The sequence below is a fragment of the Mycetomoellerius zeteki genome, unplaced genomic scaffold (assembly GCF_001594055.1).
Source record: "Mycetomoellerius zeteki isolate Tzet28-1 unplaced genomic scaffold, Tzet1.0 scaffold151, whole genome shotgun sequence".
In the NCBI taxonomy this organism is placed as follows: Eukaryota; Metazoa; Arthropoda; class Insecta; order Hymenoptera; family Formicidae; genus Mycetomoellerius; species Mycetomoellerius zeteki.
Genome location: NW_017256458.1, coordinates 1,072,138 through 1,092,750, shown reverse-complemented (window position 1 = coordinate 1,092,750; position 20,613 = coordinate 1,072,138). Strand labels below are relative to the sequence as shown.

Here is a 20,613-nt window from a genome sequence, read left to right as displayed (position 1 = left end):
TTATTATTATTATTATTATCGTTATTTATTATGCACTTCGCCGGACGGTTGGCACGGTGTCCTGTAAATAACGTCGCGAGCTCGACGAGGCGAAGAGCGAAACGACGGTCCTGTGTATATCTTGAGTTAATGGAAGAAAGAGAGAGTTTGGAGGAGAGACTTGAGAAAAATAAAATTACTTTGCTGAAAAATTTGACGAGGAGTGGTTATTGACCCGGTCCACAATCCTGTCCCATCCCTCGCATCCTTTCACGGCCACGATCGACAAAAATCACGGATTATTCTAAGCAAGCATCTCTCGAGATCGGAAAGAGACTCGGAAGCGCATACGCGCGACCAAGAGAGAAAAATAGACGCCATGTTTTTTCTCGCGTACCAAAATCGTCTCCCGATACACAAATAATACGTGGACACGGAATAACCACTTCTGTGTTCAAACTTTTTCTTCTACTGTCTGACTAAAGATATGCAACGGCCTATATCGCTCACTCGGTTACAGTAGTATTTCTGGTACTTTCCATATTAATTAAATAATCTTGTTAGACGAAAGATCATCTTTATCGATTTAGGATTTCCCGTGCAAACGGAAAAAAAGAACGAAAATTCAATGGACCAAAGTTCCGACCAACATTAACGCGAGTTTCGGTGATGAATTCTCACACAAATGAGAAAAGATGGGAAAAGAAAGTAGGACAGATCCGCGCAGGGAAGAAGAAACGGTAGGTCAAAAAGGGAGAATAAAGAGTGGCTTCTGAAGGGAAGGCGGGCAAGCAGAGGGTGAGAGATTGACGCGTCACCATTGTGCCGCGTCACCTTTGCTCCCCAAGAGCGATTGCCATCTCTCGTGGACGAATAGATCTCTAATTTCGCAAATGGAGCCGAGCAAGTATCCAACGACGCGACGCGGCGCGTCGCGGTGCAGCGCGGCGCGGCGCGAGAATCTTTTTCTTCTCTTGCTTTCTGTTCTCGGCACGGACCACGTGTAATTTAATTGCTGAAGGGTTGGCAAAAAATGGTGCATATATCTCATGTTCCTCTTTTCGTCTCCGCACGGAGCGCAATAGAACAACTGTTACTAGTAAAGGAAAAAGTGGTAATTTGGACCCCACTTAAAATTCTATTATAATTAACATAAATTTTAACTCTTCCATCAGTAATAAAAGTCTTCAAAGCAAATTTTTCATTGTTCTATATTATACATATAAAAATCTGAAAAAATTCTGGTATACTTGTCAAAGTTTCAACAACGAGTTTTTATCATCATAAAAAAATTAGATTATATTTTACTTATTTTTTACGGATTTAAATTTATCAAAATTTATAATCAAAATATTGATGGTGCTTTTAAAGATCCCAGTTGGCGGAGATTAACATTATCTCTTGTAAAAGGTTTTTTTTTACTTGTTACTAACTTGTTCTTAGAAAGAAATGGCTAAAGTTGTGAAACAGTTGCTGTCACATCTGGCGTGACCTTTTTGTTGATAATTGATGTTTATATTACGAGGTATATAAAAGTCCTTTCGCATTATTTTCAATATCAAGTTTAATGTGATTTAAGTAGTTTCGTAAATAACGAATTTATGTACGTGTTCTAAATTAATTCTTAAAGTGCTATTCTTTTATTTTGAGAAAATAAGCTTAAATAATTACATGTATTTTTGCCGGGACATAATTAAATGTAAATTTTATCAATGTTTCTATATTCAGGCTTCTAATAAGTGGATAATGTAGGGGCTCCATAATTTTTGACAAAAAACATTGCAGAGTGTTGTTTTTCGTTAAGAAATCTTGTCATTTTAAAATATAATAATTTTAAGTCCCTAGAGGTATTTACAAGAGGAAGAAGTACTTATGGTGAACATCCACAAAGATAAAATCGCAAGAGTATTATTAAGAGAACGTACTCATGAAAAGAAACTTCTGAATATGACAATATCTCATTATATTCAGAATTTTCTATGAATTCAAGCTATTTGGACTTCATGTCCTAATAGACTTGAAGAATCATATTCTGTAAAAATATGAGGAAAGTCCATTTTACCATCACATTCAGATAGTCATCATAATATCTCTTTTCATTTAACAATTTTTCCCATTTTGTAAACTGTCTTTATTATTTCAAGTGTATTTTGTATCTTGAACTTAGATTAATAAATTTGCGATATCATTGACTTCGAATATAACTAAAAAATAACAAAAAACAAAATAGGAGACCATATTATCACCTTTTTTGTACTATTGATTCGATGCTCGAAAATCTCAACAATCACGCGTCGCCGATTCCGACTTACGTGGCTCTCTCTTCTCGAGCCGTGAGACAGCCGACGCGACGGCTTGTTGATTCGCCAACAAACAAACAACATAAATATTTGAAAGACGCGGAAAGAAAGCAACATGATTTTCGAAGAGACGGCAAGAATAAAAAAAGAACACGGAGAACGCATGCTCCGATCTTGAGTCTCGTCATGAAAAGACTCGATTCTTCGTTTTCGTTGATATCCATTTTTGTGGCGTTCAAGATTTTTTGGATGTCAAAGGAGTTTGAAATATGCATGATATTTTGCTTCTTATCAAGATAAAAAGGAACTATTGAATCGAATACTCTGTAGCGAATAATTTAGTTTAATCATATGAGATAAATTAGATTTTAATTTCCAACTATCGTCGCGTTGGAACGAATACAAAGAACAAAAAAGAAAAATCACTAAAGTCATAAATCTTGGATTTAAAAAATAAATCCGGAGATATATATATATCTGCAAATGAAAGGATCTGCACATAGGATGGTACACCCTGTATATTTTTCAAGATCTGGGTTTCATCGCAGAAATAAGAACTGAAGGGAAGTAAAAAGTGTTCTCCCGCTGAATAATAGCACGGTGTGGATTTTCTTTAAAAATCCCAAAGTGGAACAAGAGACTTCATCGTTTCAATTAAAAGTTGATATCTGATTCTATTCTCTACTATATATGCATGAAAAATTAGTGAAATTAGAACTTCCTTCTCGGGTAATAAAATCCGATGATCTCAACACTCAACGTGTTGTCAATTACATTGCGCTTTTATTTAGCGCTCTTGCTGAGAGTTTTTCGCCGCGATCTTTCTCAACTGTGTGACAGCTTGTCGATTTGCAAATATGAAGTCGAATCAGGCTTAAATATTTGAATGTCAGCGAATCAAAAGAATTTGGTAGACCAGAAAATCTCGACAGTAACGTGTCTCCAATTTACCGACCATTCTGTGCCGTACGTTTCTTCGAAAGAAGTTCCTTTTCTCTAAAAACGCTTCCTCTTGAAGCGAGCGCCAGGAAAGAGGTCAAGTAAAACTCAAATATTTGAATATTATTAAATTGTTCGCGTCTGTCGAAATCACATGCAATGTCGTCATTTTCAAAACGTCCGTTTATCGTTTAAATGATTCAACTTCAAACATGTGCCACAATTATCTCTCCGTATATATACGTAAAAACAGAATAAAAGAGAATGCTCTTAAATATTGTAGACATTATAGACATCAATTATTACATATTCTTATTGAAAAAATTAATATTGTGTTAATAGAATTGTATTCGTAACTTTTAAGAAATTACATTAAAATTTATAATCTATTGCAACTCCAGATTCCTACATTGATTGAGATAGAAAAGAAACTTTTCTTTTTACATATTTAATTTTTGCTCTAATTTATATATTATTCGATAAACTTAGTAAAATTAATTAATTACTATTGAAATACATTTTCTCTTTTGAGCAATCGCATCGATTCTTTAACTTTTATTTACTCAATATGATGTTTGAACCTCGTTAAACTAGAAAATTCATTAAGAATCTCAATGACGATAAGAAAATTTTCGTATTCCCCGTGCAGTTCGAATACAAGCTGTGTTACCAAAGTTACATGCGTGATAAGGAAATTACAGGGATCGTTTTGACTACGAAAATGTATTATGGAGTATAGTTAGAATCGTGACGTGTGGGGGTGTTTCGCGCGCGTTTATTCGACGACGTAATTATTTCGTCCGGGTTCTTTTTACCGTTATCGATCCCGTCATAAATCTCATCGTACCGCACCGGATAAGCCGCTAGACGGCCAATCCACTAGCGGAAGTCTATCGATCTAACATCCACCTGTTGTCGGCTCGATTACGCGCGTCGGTGCCGCGTCGGTGCCGCGTCGTTAGCCTGGGACGTTGGTATCTGCAAAGCAGTAGCGACACAACGACGGAGGAGCGAGAGGCAAGGGCTGGCTACCCCGGACTTAGAACCTAATGCAATTGGCGCAGTAACTAACAATTAGCGGGTTACGGTAACGGGATATAGTCACGACATATTGGCACATGTATATACAGTATAATATCTATACGTGCGGGTATGCACATACCAGTGAGCTCAATATTATGCGTGGTATGTAGGACGTCAGAGTCAGTGATTGCTCCGCTTGAGTTTATAGACACTGTATACTTGAAATGATATGTCAAGAAGCATTAGGTATGGGATTAGGATGCAGATGAGGTTATTCACTTAGATGTTCGAGAGGAACGTTGTCTATCTCGTTACAATTTGATAAAAAGAAATAATTTAATGGAAAAATAGCACAAATATAAAAAATGAATATTTTTTAATTATTGTGAATGTTTCTCGTATCCAATTTTTTACCGCTTTAATGTGTTATTAATTCTAAATATCTGTAAACTCGTTTCCAACGAAACTTCACCTGGTGAAGTCCCGAATTTTCCGATCGATTGAAATTAATTCAGGAAAAGTTCCTGATTATTTATGTCGCGAACTTTTGCAGTTAGATGGAAAGACGAAGCGACTCCTCGTCTCCCTTTTATGTCGGCTAAGGCACTTTAAGTATGCACTGTCGCCGACGTCCAAGAGATCTAAGTTTAGCGAGGCGAGGTGCCGACCGCCTGAGGGGGCTGTGGGATCATTAAAGCGATCAACTTTTCAAAGGCCCCCGCGAGCACCAGCCCAGCCATTATGGGGGACGTATAACAGACATAGAATTTTAATACTGGCGAAAGAAGAAAACGAGAGAGACGAGGAAGAAGGAAGAGGATAAGTCGGTCGCATTTTTACACGTTCCGCTTCTTCGGCCAAGTAAAACTCGCATCGGGTACCGTAAAATCATTAGGATAATCAGGTTCGCGCACGCCAATGAAACTGGCCGAATATCGAATTCTTAGCCGGAAGATTGAAAATTCTCCGAACGTGTGGAACTCTGCCAACTCTAATAACTCGTCTAAAAATGCGGCAGTGCCTTTACGAGAACTGAGGCCTTCTGTTCCCGGTAAATGCGAAATTATTTTATCCCCTGCAAACTATCCCAAAATGAAATTGCAGGAAATAAGAAATTTAATATTAAAACAGAAGTTGAGGCGTAACCATAAGTTTAAAAAGATTGTGAAAAATAAATGATGAAGAAGTTTTACACATTAAAAGGTTAATATGACCGAGTATGACACGTTTTACGACAATTCCGACCTCGTTTATTAGTTCTATCTTAAAAAATTTGATTACTCGCGTAGAGAAGAAGTCTTCTTGCCATTTTGCACCGTTTAGATGAGCTATGAGCGGAAGTTTGATTCAGGAAACCTGGTTCCGCCTTCATTCTATCTCGAGCTCGCGCTAATGGTGCCTAACTCAATTCCAAGAGGTCGAAGGTTGGACACGCGACTTGGCGAACTCGTAACTCGACTTTCGAAAGAGCCGACTCTATTTCTCGTGAGAGGACATTTAAGTAAAAATTATCTTGTCAATGGAACAAAGTAAAAATTGTGAAAATCATATTTCAGCTCTATATATGAAAAATACTACAGTAATTTAGTTCAAATATGCTAAATAATATTTTATGGATGCCAAAAAAAGAAATAGATATTAACGCATTCACAAATAAAGACAATGCTAAAAAAGCAATTATATTTTTGTATTTTAGAATAAAAAGCATTAAATACAACTAGTTTAGTGTTTAATAATATTTATATGTGAATTTTTAAAAACATTTTCCACTTCGGCACGTTGTTTGAAGAACTGGAAAATGTTTTTAAAGATGTTTTGCCTGTACAATATCGGCCAAAAGATTTTTGTCATCATAAATACACTCAATTGAAATCAACTTCAAAAAACAATATATAATTTAGCTTATAATAACTTTACGCAGTGAAATGACTATATTTTGCTGCAGGCAAATGACTTTTAAACGAGTAAATGGATCCAAATAAACTTTTGCACGAATATTTATTAAAATTTTGTTAGTATATATAAACAGTTTGATTTAATTTGTAATGCTACTCATTAAATTTGCAAATAAATACTGCAATTTCACATAAAAATTGAGATAAACAAAAAAATTAAATGAATCAATCAGAAAACTCTGCTCAAATTTTACAGATATTCAGACGTAATAATAGAATGAAATTTTTATATTTTTTATAATGTTTTAAGTATAATAATGATTGAGAGAGAGAGAGAGAGAGAGAGAGAGAGAGAGAAAGAGAAATGATATATACATCCTTAAAAATTCATATATACGAATATTATTTAGACATCAATCTAACTTCGATCGTTTTTTTATTTATTTGATTTATTCATAGCGTCTAGTTCAACTTATTATCATAAAATTATATAATACATCATACTTGTATAATTCCGCGATTTGCTTTGGTATACTACATATTTCCTTTCACAGGCAGATAAATATCGACAAATTTATGATCAATAAAACTGGATAAATTTTTATATTCGGTACTAAATATATGGATTAAAGAACGGAAAAGTGAATAAGCGCTTAAAAAATCGTAGACGCCCGGTTGACAGTTTCCACAAATTAAACACGATAATGAACCCTATATGCTCTTTCAAGATCACCGGCACTTACCAGTGGAAACGAGGGATCCTTTTCTTCCAGTGAACGACAGCACTGCCTTGAGGAATTCAATGGCAGGGCATATAAAAAACGTGTCGGTTTCCTTTGCCTTAATCGTCCCCACGCGGACCACCGAGCAGCTAACTCGATTCTGGCAATTTGTTCACTCGCAAGAGCAGCGTTCGAGTCTTACGAACACTCGATTGCGTCCACAGACAGAAGACCGGACTACAGATACTTCTACTCAAGAGTTACAAATCGTTAAAAAATCGCAAGCCTTTCCAAAATATCAGAAATTAAATTGAGATAGTTTAAATTTCCCTGCAAAATTAGATAATAATGTTTTTTATTACATCTCAGAAAAATATTGAATTTATATTTGGATTTAAATTTTATTTGGATTATATACGAAAACTCTTCTAACTTTAATCTCGATATACTCTTTAGTAGTGGCAAACAAGAAATATATGTATATAAACACACATGTAAATACACAACAAAATACGAATCTGATTCAACATATTGGTAAATTGAGGATATTTCAATATGTTTTCGCATCCCACGATTGTTGCAGCATAATACGCTAACCGATAGCATGCGCAAAATAGTATTTTATTCGGGTTATACCACGTAATATCCACATAAAACCGTGTTTCGTGATATTTTTGTACACAATGAAACTATGCAATCGATTGGCCTCGTAGACTGGATGCAACTCGACAGAATGCATTTATCCATTATTTTTCCGATGTTTTGTAAAATCGACGACGACGTTCGACCTTTCGGCCCACGCTACTATATATCAACGCTTTTAGTATACAGAAGGATCTTTCACGCGTTCGTCATATCATCGTCGCGGCTCGCGACAGATCTCGTGAGAAATATGGAAAATAGACACGTATGTATATGTACCAACACATCCGATCGGATCCATTTGTCCATCCGGCCGAGGAGCAGGCGACAGGAAACGCGACTCGCACAATTCGGGAGATATAATTTTAGATAGAAACGTAAACCGCGCGCACCACCCTCGCATGAACCTGATACTCCCACTCGCTATCAGCGATATTTCAACCCCCGTACGGGGTAGAATTTACGTCATGCGTCGCGATTGTCCCATTTTACGCGAGACTACATTACGATTCGTTCGAAGGAAAAAGTATTCTCGTAAAAGAGGCAACATTATAAATTAATGTTCGCGAGGAGATCTGGCGGAAAACGTGGGTCCACGTGGGTGGTTTCCTGTAGATAAGAATATCGAGATTATCGAGGAAAAATTTAACTCGGACGTGTCAAGGAGATATATCGAAATGAATATAAGTCGCGCGTGGGATACCCGTGGAAATCTTTTAATCGTTTCAATTAATCTATTCTCGATATTGTTATTTTTCCTTTCTAAATGCAATCTTTTCAGAGCATTTTTCAAACTGAGTCTGATAATCTTCCGTCTGCAATCGTATTTTTATTCCCTCCATTTGCAATTTAGGTTTTTGTCCAATCCAAGTTCTTTTATTACATTATCAAATAGTTTTTAATTCAAATGTTAAAGCCTTTATTTAATAAAAACTGAAATTTCAATAAAAATGAGAGTAAAATTTGAGAGTAAAATTTCAGTTATTGCGCTAAAAATTGGCAGTTAAGAAAGTTAGGATAGAATTGAAATAATGTCCGATTTTCACCGAGAGATGTATTCGATATGTACCGTACGGGAAATTGAGCTCTTCGAAATTAGACCGTTTCAACTGCCGGTTTCAATTGCCATGCGTATAGTACCCGATGAGATCACAGGACATTATGAGCCCCCGGACGAGTGAGAGTGATAGCGAGATAGATTGGGGATCACAGTGCGTCATTTACACCCGTTAACACGACACCTCGACCAAACTGGAGAGCAGCTGGTGGCAGATTTTCAACTCGGAAACCAACACAGGACATGGATCCCGTCGCTACGGAGACCGGAAACCGTTTGCGGCAGGGTTACGACGACACACGAGCCATTACAAGGATGAGGCAAAGGGATTAAATCGAATTTGCGATTATGTCGTGTGTCTGTTACGCTTCTCCCTGCTGGCTCATTAGGTGTTTCGATTAATCCTCGTTCTGCGACAAAGATATTCCGAAAGGAAACTCTTCGATCTGGCGTAATCTTTTCGGGATAGATAATGAAGAATCTAACGCATCAATGATTGTAAAAACAATTTAGCAAGAATCAGAGATATTTTTTATTACAAAAGATTCAAAATTTGATCAAATTCTTCTTATTTAACTCGTTAACAAAAATGCCAGTAGAAATGGGATTAGCTATCGAGATAAATGTCTCTATCTCTTTTTCTTTCCCTTTCTCTCTCTTTTGCGTGGCATTCCTTATTATCCTGCTGTGATGTATAAGCTGCTTGTCAATTTAGGGATTAACTTTCGACACCCTCGCTTTTCCGGTGATCGAGTCAGCGTTTCCGAGGCTGGAATCCCAACGCGGGTGACGAAGGGCGAGAATTCCAAAGGAAAGGAGAGGTAGAGGAACGAGTTAATCGTCGACCGGAAAACACGGATAAGAGTGTTAAGGTTCTCATCTGGTACCCGTGCCAGTCATCCCTCAAGTTTCTTCTAGCTATTCTCCTTCCACCTGCCCCTCTATTGTACCCCATCCTTGCATCCCTTTTCTTTATTCGCTAATTGTTTTCCAACGTTGTCGTAAACAAGTCGCTGTTCCTAAAGAGCCTCGTAAAACAACCGTGGAAACGCGAACTCCGGCTCGTTTGTAACAAGTTGACCTATTTTAGTCACAACTCGGGACTAATTACCTTTCAACCCCGCGGAGCGACGAAGAAAATGGCGGCGGTCTTAATTCTCAAACGGCGTGCAATTTATTATATTGCGATAGAATTGAGATTGTATTGAAGGTGAAATTAATCACAGTGTAACTTTCCTTCAATTATTCACGGTCAAAGCTTCTAATACTTGCGTCACCCGTTATACTTTACGTATACTATACTATATAAAAAATGTAAGTAACAGTCATAAGATATTATTCACAAATAACACAAAATAACACAAAAAATGCAGCGTTTAGAAATATTACGACATTATTTTCCTCGTCACGTCGTCCGTACTCTTTTTCTCTAACTTACACTTTTGTTATCACGACGCAGATGCTGGACGTCAAGGACGGCGGAAGAGGGGTGTTCGTCTGCAGTAGCCCCGGTCCTGATCCTTACACATCGCAGGACCTTTATAATCCTGTCTACGAGGAGCTCAGCAACGGTAAGTGCCGATAATCGATGTTTATTTTGGCCGGCTTTGTCCGGGCGTCTCCTTTTACGCGTCGCAATTTTTTTATGGAAAAAATCTCGCCGGAAAATTCCGAGAGTAACAATACGACAGCGCAGAAGGAAAAGTCAAAATTTTTGTGAAACGATTTGATTTTAAAAAGATGAACTCAACGCATGAGAGAAATCGAATTTACCGCAAGGTTGTTTTAGATTTTATCTTATTGAGTTTTCATCGCTTGAAAAATAATAAAATAATACTTTTGTTTTCCTATAGATAAAAGATAATCTTGGCAAAAGGTTATCTATAGAAATCCTAAATAAAGAAATAAATCTTATTATTTTTCGACTGACCAGTCAAAACTTTATAAAGATAAAATCTAAAACCAGTTATTGAAGTTACGCAGAAAGAACAATTTTGTTGAAATATCTACAAATTTAGATAGATTAACTAGATACATATCTGCAAATAATTTTTTAGACCGTCAAAATAATTATGTAGGAAACAAGAGTGAGATGAGCATGCTGCAAAAAAATTTGATATTTTAGCAATCAGCTTGAACGTTCTACATAATTATTTTAATAGTTACAACAAAATTATTTTTAGATTTTTAGATTCAGTAAAACGATTCTTTTCGTACTCTGAGAAAAAAAGTTGTTAACTTGATTAAATGCGTTTAGTTTATAGTGATTATTTAGTTCAAGTATTTATATATTTAGGTTAACAAAATTTTATAATTATTTAAAATAGGTTATTTCTTTGAATTAATAAATATTTGCTTGACAGTCCGTGACCGTTGCATTTAATTGAATTTTAACTAATATTTTTTTTAAATAGCAACTTTTTTCTCAGTGTGTACTTTAAAAAAGAATATTTATATATAATAAACATTATTACATAAATAATACTATTAATAAATTTTAATAAATTATCTTAACTAAGCACGTTTTTATACGAATTTTGTAATCAACTAAACGATAAACGAATATCTCACGAGATCATCAAGCTATCCCGTTGCTTTCTCGATGAAACCCTAACGTTCCCATGCAAACGCAAATCACGCACTCTCCTTTTAGATGAGACTCGCCTCTGAAGACGCTGGGGAGTATCCTCGGGGTCGAACATGCCCGCGGGAAACGCATAGGTACGGCACGAGTATACGAGTTTTCGAAACGGTGTGTCCGTCTGTCGGTTGGCTTAATACACGATTAACATGCGGCTGCGTTAAACTAGCGTTAAATCCCATCGACTAACGCGCGCTTTGCGAGACTTCCTCTTATGTATTCCCCCTTTTTTTTTTATTTGTTCCTGGTAACTGCGGGACTGCATTTATCAGAATAATCCGGTAGATTCGCGTGCGTCGCGATTTACGGAAAAGTCTGCGGCGTGGGAGATTTATGAGGCAAAAAAGAGTCGATGGAACTTTTTAAGAACGTTGGTACGAAGGATTTTGGAAGCGAGAATCTGCGTGTCGCAGAAGTTCCGGTCTGCGGAGTTCAATGAGTTCGCGAGATTGAAAATGTGCGAAAAAGAAAGATGGGATTTACGTGAATAGAAATCTAAAAAATTGAAAAAGGATAAATCTCTAGAGTGAAAAATGAGAAATAGGATGGAAATATATGTATATAAGAGCACAAAAGTACATAAATTTTTAAATTATTGAGAAAGTTGATGAAGATCTTTGTGATCTGAATGAAAACACAAAATTCATATATGAGATCTATGCTCTGCAAGGTCAAATCTATATGATTTCTAAGTAATTTTCATACTTTTAGATTCATGATTCAATATTTATTAAGAATTTACAGGGCAGCAGATATCTAAACATCTAAAAATATACATATATTTTTTTTAGAATCAACGAATTTAAAAAAATAAAGATCAACAAAACGTATAAGTCACGATACTAATATATCTCTCTCATAAAGATGTAAGTGTGAATTTGTTCAACAAACGAAAATCTGATAAACGCAGTTTTACGTTGCATCTTCTTGTCTGTTTTTCTCTCATAATTTCTTTGAAATCGTTTCTCCTCCCTTTCTTTCTCTCGTCTCTCTTTCTCTCTTCCCCTCCGCTCTTCTCCGCCATCGTGTATTTTACCGAAGGGAGATAAGCATGACACGACCTCTGACTTATACTTCCCATTAGTTGGACGGCTAATTAGTATGGTGATGAGGCTTTCGACGTTTGACGAGGACCTGGTAATCGAATATACATGCTGCACCGCGTGCATTAGTCGTAACCACGGCCCGCGCATATATACGCTATGTACGCATCATCGTTCTCCAGTTTCGAAACGAGAGAGAACATCGATTTCGAAGAGGGTGGTCCTGTCCCTTACGGGCTTGTAAAAACGCCAGAGAATTCAACGGATCCACGTCGACGAGGAGGATAACTCGCGCGTTACAAAATTCATGGAACTGATCAAATTGAACCCTGCCAAAATGAATTGCTTCTTCTTGACAGGATAATTTCCAGTTGCGAAAAATACTTTTAATAATTGTCAAAATAATTTCGAAATATATATTCTTTCACATCTTCCAAAACATTCAATCTCTAACTTATTTATAATTTATAATTATTTTATATAATATATGTAGTATAAAAATATTATTTTATTACACACTTTATATCAAATTGATATACACACATTTTGAGACTTATATTTTAAAAGTATATAAATTATTGTATAAGATTAGATTTATTTAGTCACACAACAATTCAAACTGTTATTATTGGTTAGCACATATCGTATTTTTGCAATCGCGAGAAATCGGAGACGATGGAAATTGCAGAAAATCCGAGATACGTCTCGATCGATGTCGAACGATTAACAAGTTTTCCTCCTATCCTCGTTGATAGCAACGGAGGATATTTCGAGAGGACACTCGTCCGAGACGACGGAGGATATCTCAAGTGGTTTAATGGCCAGCGAAGTGCGGACTTAATGTTGAAAGTAGAGCCAGTCCGATAACACCTTCAATCTGTCGAAGAATAATTCGGCGCGGTACATCCCGTTTATCCCGCCTCGTTTTCGATCGAGCCCTCTGATCGCGTCTCTTCCGCTCCTACCATGAGATAAAAATTAATTGGACGAGCTCGTTCAATTTCTCGCGGCGACCGATTTCAGCCGCCACCGCCGCGTCGCGGCATCCCGCAGTGTATTCCGGTTCCGTTTCGAAATATCCGTTTTACGCTGCGATTATTTATACGATGTCTCCTTTTTTTAACGTGCGTATACACGCCCCGTTGTGTCGTTAGTATTGATCGCGACTCAACCGCGACATTTCGGTGGAATAACGCGAGGCAATTAATGGAGAAGCGAAGCGAGTTTCGTGTTGCCGAATCGACGAAGCGAAATATCAACGCAAAGCTGAATTTGAAGTATCAGCTAAATAGATCGTGGGTTACTCTATTTACATTCAACGGTGAAATCTTTAATTGTTAAAATGCGTTTCTTATCCTGAATCAATTTCGTCCCGAAACTTCATTGTCCAGATTGTCCGTAAGCCAAATAAAATCCTTCGCTCCGTAATCAAAGAAACAAATCCATTTTCTTCATTGATGTATAGTGTGGAATGGAATTGCGATTGCTGCCCGCATGGAACTTTATGAGACGTTCTTTATTGGATAATTAATAATGCTTCGTACAGAATAAAAAATTCATATTATGAATATTATCGAAACAAAGATCAATTTTAATGAAAAATAAAATTTAATAACTCTTTTAAGAACGAAGTAATTTTAATTTTAGAACGCTGTTGATAAGTAAATTTTATGTACGAGGTCAACGCGAGCGCTAAGTTATACTTTCATTATGATTATTAGGTCTAATTTGTTATGTTAAAGCTAGGACAAAGTAAAGATAAGCTTTTAAAAATTCCGTTATATGTCAATTTGACCTCCCAAGTGGTCAGTGTTATAACAAAGCGTATAAGTGATTTCAATTTTTAGCAGTTTTTTGTGTTATTATATATTTTATTTAAGTACATTATGAAGAGACACAAACACACACATATATATATATATATTATAATTAGACTACATACTCTATATAATTTCAAGATTGATACGCTTATATTTTTTCTTTCTTTTTAAGTTAATAATTAAGTTATTTGTGTTTATCAAGGGCTAGATATTATAAATATTTTGTCGTTAAAAGTGTAAAATGTATGAAAAACTTGTGTACATTATTTAAAAGTGGCCTTATTTTCTTGTACGTAAATTTACAGATCAATAGCAATATTATATCACTGAGCAATATCGATAGTGTTTTGAAGTTCATTAGCTATTTTTATTTTAAAAAAGGATTAAATATAAAATTGTGTATAACAGTTAAAATTTATATTTAGAATCAACAGATTAATATCAAAATAATTAGCGTAGTGTACATATAATATTTATAGGTGCATAAGAAAATTGAGTATAAATTATTTGAGCTGCAAAAATCAATAACATAGAATCGATGAACGTAATTACAACAGAGTTGTGACGATATTATTAATCAAATGATATACGATTTAAAAACTATTAATACCACAAAATCTTTACAAGAAACAATTATTAAATCGCAGAGAACAAAATTGAGAAACAAAACTTACACGAAGACCACGACGTCAGAGTTCCTTAGATACATTAATTCTATTCATCATATCTCGAACTCGTTTCACTTGAGTTTCTCAACAGAAGTGCGACTATAAATACAAATCTATATTTCGTAGCCTTCTCTTAAACATATCTTTCTAAATAATTTACCTTCCCAGAAGCTAATTATCCATCTGATTAATTTCCACCACGCGTTTGCAGAGGAATACTCTCGTTTTCTGGCGTCCAATTAACCTTCTCTGATTATCTCAGACAGACTTTATTCGCGATTAATCAACTTTCCGTCTCGCTAAGAGTGAAATCCCGCTCTTATCCTCGTAATCATCATCACACCGTTATGTTAAGCTCTTAAACGAATTTCGATCCCGCAGGGGACCATCCGGAGACGGACGAGGAGAGTGAGTTGAATGCTCGCAATCGTCTGCATCATCATCACCATCATCACCGTCACCATCACCGTACGTCCAGCGCGTCCAAAGCAGTGAGCGAGGATGAATTCGCCGAGGACGAGCTGTCGGTGGGTGAGCCATCGGAAGCGAGGATGCTCACTTCGAGCAGCGGCCCTACCTGGGGTACGTGCCCGGCCGGTGGCAGGCTACCGCGTGAACGACGCGGTCGCAGCCCCAGAAGCCTCGACCGACGCAGACGAGACAAGAACCACGACATGGGCGAATTCCACGAGGGCATGCTGCTGGACGCGTTGCTTCAACTCTATCCTAGCGTCGCAGGTAAGTCATCTACTGAATTGTAACTTGTAACGGTTAGAGACTCTATAGGGTGCACTCGGGAAGACGCTATTAGCACCATTCATATTATTCTATCTTCATCGTTCATTAAATGTAAAATAAGGATAGAATGACAATAAATAGCGCTAATAGTGTCTCTCTGAACGCACCCATAAAGAAGAATCCCATGATCATGATATTCGGTGATTAGCTAGGAGTGAAAATTTTATTCTACTTGTTTTATGTTTAATGAATGATAAAGATATTGTAGTATAAACATATTTGTATAACATCACTGCAAATTCAAGTGTGTAAAAAGTCAATATACGTGTGTAATTTACTTTTCCATATAAAAAAAACACTATAGACGGTTAAATGTATAAATCCATATTTATATACAGTATGTTATTTTTATATGGGAAACTATTCACATACATGTATTGAAGTCACTTTTTACACAATTGCATTTGCAATGTTGTCAACGCTATTGCGTTATTCTATCTTTGTCATTCATTATACGTAAAACAAGGATAGAATATGATTTTTCATTTCAGCCAATCAATAAATATTACGTGACTCTTGGCGCATTTTCGTTAAACTGTTATAGAGTCTCTAACAACGATAGAAAAATGGAAAGATAGTTTTATAAACGTATATAAAAAGGATGATAGAGAAAGATAGACTATGAAGATATTTCTCGAAGAAATTAATTCTGCTCGAAAGGTTTTTCGTAGTTGTAGTGCGCGCTAAACCAATATCTCTAAACTAACAATGATGTTTGCTTATCCGCTCCGTAATTGTTTACTGTTCTTACGTTATTGGCCGGCGACACATTGGCCTCTTGACTCGTTGGTGCTTCTCTTTTTCCTTATTTCTTGGACTCTCCGGCAACGTTTTTCTACCTGCTCTTCGAAGAACTGTTTGCTATTTTAATGTTTACTTAGAGTGCGTAGCTCCTTTACGCAATCGAACAATATAACGTTTTTAGATTCTGGATTCCTTGAAACCTGTCGCAATATATCTATGTATAGATTCTTCTCTTTACTTACTTCTTAATGAAATCGAGTCAAATTTGATAAACTTGAATCAAAACTTTTCGAATGTAATGCACTCTTTTATATCGAAGTAATCTCTGTTATTCTCGTTTTTCTATCTTCAGTTTCTATCTCAATTTTGATTTCCTACCTCGATTTCTCAACTCTGCATTAACTTTTCAACTTTGTTATAGCAATCTAGATATATACGCATCTTCGAGTTCCTACTGATTCGAGTCTCCGGTTTCAGGCGTGGCCGGTACGCGAACAGGTAACGGCAACACCCAGCGTCAGCAGTCCGTCCCGTCGGTGGCGCACAGGTTACCGTACTTCGTGCCACCCTTGCCGGCTGCACAGGCTCCGCGGCTCGAGGAGAACCCCTACGAGAGCGTGCCGGTGCTGGGCCCCCTGCATCGTTACTCCACCCAGAACAGGAACAACAAGGAGCGTTCGCGCAACGGCAAATCCGGCAACGACAAGTACAAGTACCTGTCGTCGCAGCAACAATACAGCGGCGACTACTATGGTCTGCAAGGCCAGCCCGATGTTACGACGCCGCTCTACACCCAGGTGGGCGGCGAGTATTCAGACACGTACTCGCAGCCAACCGATCGGTTGTTCGGCGATGATAAGTACAGCCAACCAGTGTATTACACGAACTCAACTCGGGACTCGGCGTGCGATCAAGTAACCAATGCCGGTCGATTGTATCAGGGCCAACCTGACAGCAGTTTCGGTAGCGACAGTGGTTACAGTCATCACACGTCCGGTACCACTGGTACCACTGGCACTAGCGGCACTCGCGGTAGCAATTCCCGGACGAATCATCGCAGGGATAAGCAACGAAATTCCCATCACTCGCATCATTCTGCGGACTACATCGTGTCCTAATGGAGGACCGATCGCGACGTCTTTGAGGATTCTCTTAAAGATGAGCTCTCACTAAGAGGAGAGAGAGAGAGAGACAGAGAGATAGGATGAGACCTCGTTTCCGTCATATTATTGTCGCGATAGAATGATGACACCCATCATGCGTGTTCGTTAACGGAGAAAGCGGCTGACGCTGATTCAGCTGTGCTGAACTGCTGTATTTTGATACTTCGATGTCCACAGTTAAGAGTCAATAAAGGTATTCTTATCACTTTGGCGTATCAAGTTGCGACGATCGTGTTGAGCGGCTTGATCGTCGAAGCGACGAGAAGACCCGCGAGCAAGTGACAATTCGGACTTGACGAGAGAAACATAGTGATCTCTTAGTGATTTATACATGTAGTTGACACGCAAGACTGTCTAACAAATTTATTTGTAATCCAATGAGACTCAGGCTGGTACCAAAGGACGCTAACGATTACTTTTACCTTTTTAGTCCAATCCTTTGTAATTTATATACGTAGAGAAAGAGCGTTAACGAAGCCGACTTCGTTCTCGTCGTGATACTGTCGCCTGCAAATCGTGCGACTACCAATCGCGAAAAGTTATGAAGAAACGTTGTTAAAATCATCTAGACGATCAGTCCCATCGTTCTTTCAAACAATTTACAGTTTTGTAGATTGACAAACATGTGAAATGTTTAAAGTCGAAACCCGCCGAAATAAAAATTTGCAAATCGGCCTATTATAAAATGAAATTTGATAGTCTTAAAATGACATCGAGAATCGCTAATCCGAAATCTAAGACATCAAGAATGCGATGTTTCTAGACCAAATAACGAGGTTATTTAAAATGAATGGCGCAAATTATGAAATAAGCGGGTCTCGATTACGGGCGTTTTTTCCCTTCAGATTAACCGATCCACTGCCAATCCTATCCTAAACGGTCGGACGTGTTCAAGCCGACCAGCAAGTTTCGTACAAACTTTGATATGACGTATAATTTTTGTCTCGCCCTTGGAGAAATGGATCCGATCGCACATATATGGTAGGGAATGTTAGATAGTATCATGCGGTTATCTAGTCCGATAATAATCACTTTTCGTACCAACGACGCTTTAGGGAGCCTCGTCAACGCGACACTCATGCACGCTAATGATAGTCTTGAAATGATGATAGTCTTGTAATAATAAATGCACAGTAAATTAACGCTTGAATCCTCAAATCATTTATAAACAGAAAAAACAGAACAATATATGTTGAAATTTAATAGCCAGTTAAATTATGACAAAAGCTGTTCTTTATCATTCTCAAAAAATTAGAAAATTATTTAAATAAGATAGAAACAACTTATTTGTACGATGTTGTACAAAATATTGTTTGTACAAAATATTGTTTATGTGATGAATTGTTATATAATATAAAGTAATATAAGCAATATATTTCAGATTACAACAAATACATTCCTAAGCTTTTTAAATTTGCAAAAAGTGTTGCACGATTTCGATATAATAAAACATTTCACAACTATCGAAGCAAAGTATTATTAGTGATTTATTCAGCCAAGTAAAATAAAATAAAAAATTCAATTTTATTTTCAAATATGAATTCTTTCTACTATTTTTTGTTTCTACACGGCGTGATGCGAAAATATACACGAAATAAAGCGGGTTGTTTTAATTAAGTTCCAACGTATGCACAATACGATTTCGGGAATCGTAAATGTCACACGTATCACTAACATCATCGCTACACTGCCGCTAAATGCATATACATATACATTCGCGCTTCCACGACTGGAAATTTTTGGACGCGCGCGCGAGCCTTTTATTTTTGTAATTTCATCACGGGAATGTAAAACTATAAAAGTCGCTCGATAAGAAGGAGGGAGTACGAGAAATTTTATTTCCGAGGAGAAAATCTACCTTTTCTTGCTCTGAAAAAGCTTTCCAATGAAGCCGCGAATTTTCGTTCGTGGTACTTTTCATATCGTTCCTTCTGAAATCGAAGGTTCCTGATGACTGCAAAAATCTTCTTTCCCAATCCGGCAATAGCGCTATCTCGATTGCGAATGGCGTTCTCCGAAAATAAAAGCCAAAGGCGAGGCATTGTGATCACACTAATGAAGTCTCGCTGTTATCAATAATGTTAACAGTGGCCGCGTGTTAGGAAATTCATGAGTCGCAATTGCGGCATGCTTGTAACTCCTGCTCTATTCCAAATCGCCATTTTGGCGTATGCTAGCTTTATTGTGCACAAAGACTCAACGAGGCGACTCCGCGAATGGCCCAAATTACCCACGTGCATTATTAAGTACATTATTATCGCGATCGGGTCCGTTATTATATCGAGCGCTTTTATAAACAATCCTTGATCGGTAGTCGCACGTGGACGACTCGCGAGTTCGCAGATTGTGACAAACCAACGTTGATTTATTCCTCAGGATGTTACTTCGTCCCGTTAAATTATTAATGAATACAAAATCATTTCGGATTATGTCATTGTAACTTTACCCAAAGAACGAAACGCCTTTCAAGAATTGCAGTGAATAAAGCTAGTCACAAAACATACGCGTTAGACAAATTGAAAAATATTGTGATGTAGAAATATTGATATATTTCTTTTTTTTTACGTCGGAACGAAGTGACACCACCGGAGGTGCAAGACAGTTCAAGCTTTTGGTACACTGCGAAATAGTTAATAGACCAAAGCGAAAGCGGGACGCGAGAGTGAGAGGGAAAGTGTTCGTACTAGGATGTACAGGCGCACGTTAGTACACCGTAAAAATACCGCTATCCCTTATATACATACCGCATGTGTAAGAAAGTAAACGGTAATCGACGAGCAGTGTACATAGAGAACCGGGAGGAAGTGCTCTCCACCCGTGTGTAGTATAGCTGTACCATAACGTTACCGAAATCTTTTCCCGTGCGCGTACAAGAACGAGAAAAAAAGATTGAAATTTAATATATATATAAAAGAAGCTATGTATAGAGGGAGAGAGGCGCGAGAGAAGAGATTATAAATACGAATATAATTTTTAAATTATTTGTAATGGCAGGCGCACGTCGCAACCATGGCGACGAAGATAGGAAAAGGAGGAAAATTCATTGTATCTTTCCTTTTCGGAGCGAGAGGGACGAATCGCAGGAAATAGGTGCCAAAAGGAGGCCCTTAGAATTTTCTAAAGCCTCCCTCTCGCTTCTCGAAATAGTGCACGCTCTCTTTTTAGACGCGCCTAGACGC

At 37.3% G+C, this 20,613-nt stretch overlaps 1 protein-coding gene across 1 annotated transcript in view; it reads left to right on the top strand.

Annotated features, from left to right (window-relative positions):
• pxb (putative Hedgehog signaling attenuator pxb) overlaps positions 1-17,412 on the top strand; it is a 111,599-nt gene extending 94,187 nt beyond the window's left edge. The window contains exons 5-7 of the mRNA XM_018444651.1: positions 10,017-10,128; positions 15,111-15,467; positions 16,749-17,412. Coding sequence (XP_018300153.1) covers positions 10,017-10,128; positions 15,111-15,467; positions 16,749-17,389 — 1,110 coding nt within the window. The 3' untranslated portion in view covers positions 17,390-17,412. The remainder of the gene's footprint in view (positions 1-10,016; positions 10,129-15,110; positions 15,468-16,748) is intronic.
• Positions 17,413-20,613: the final 3,201 nt, after the last annotated feature.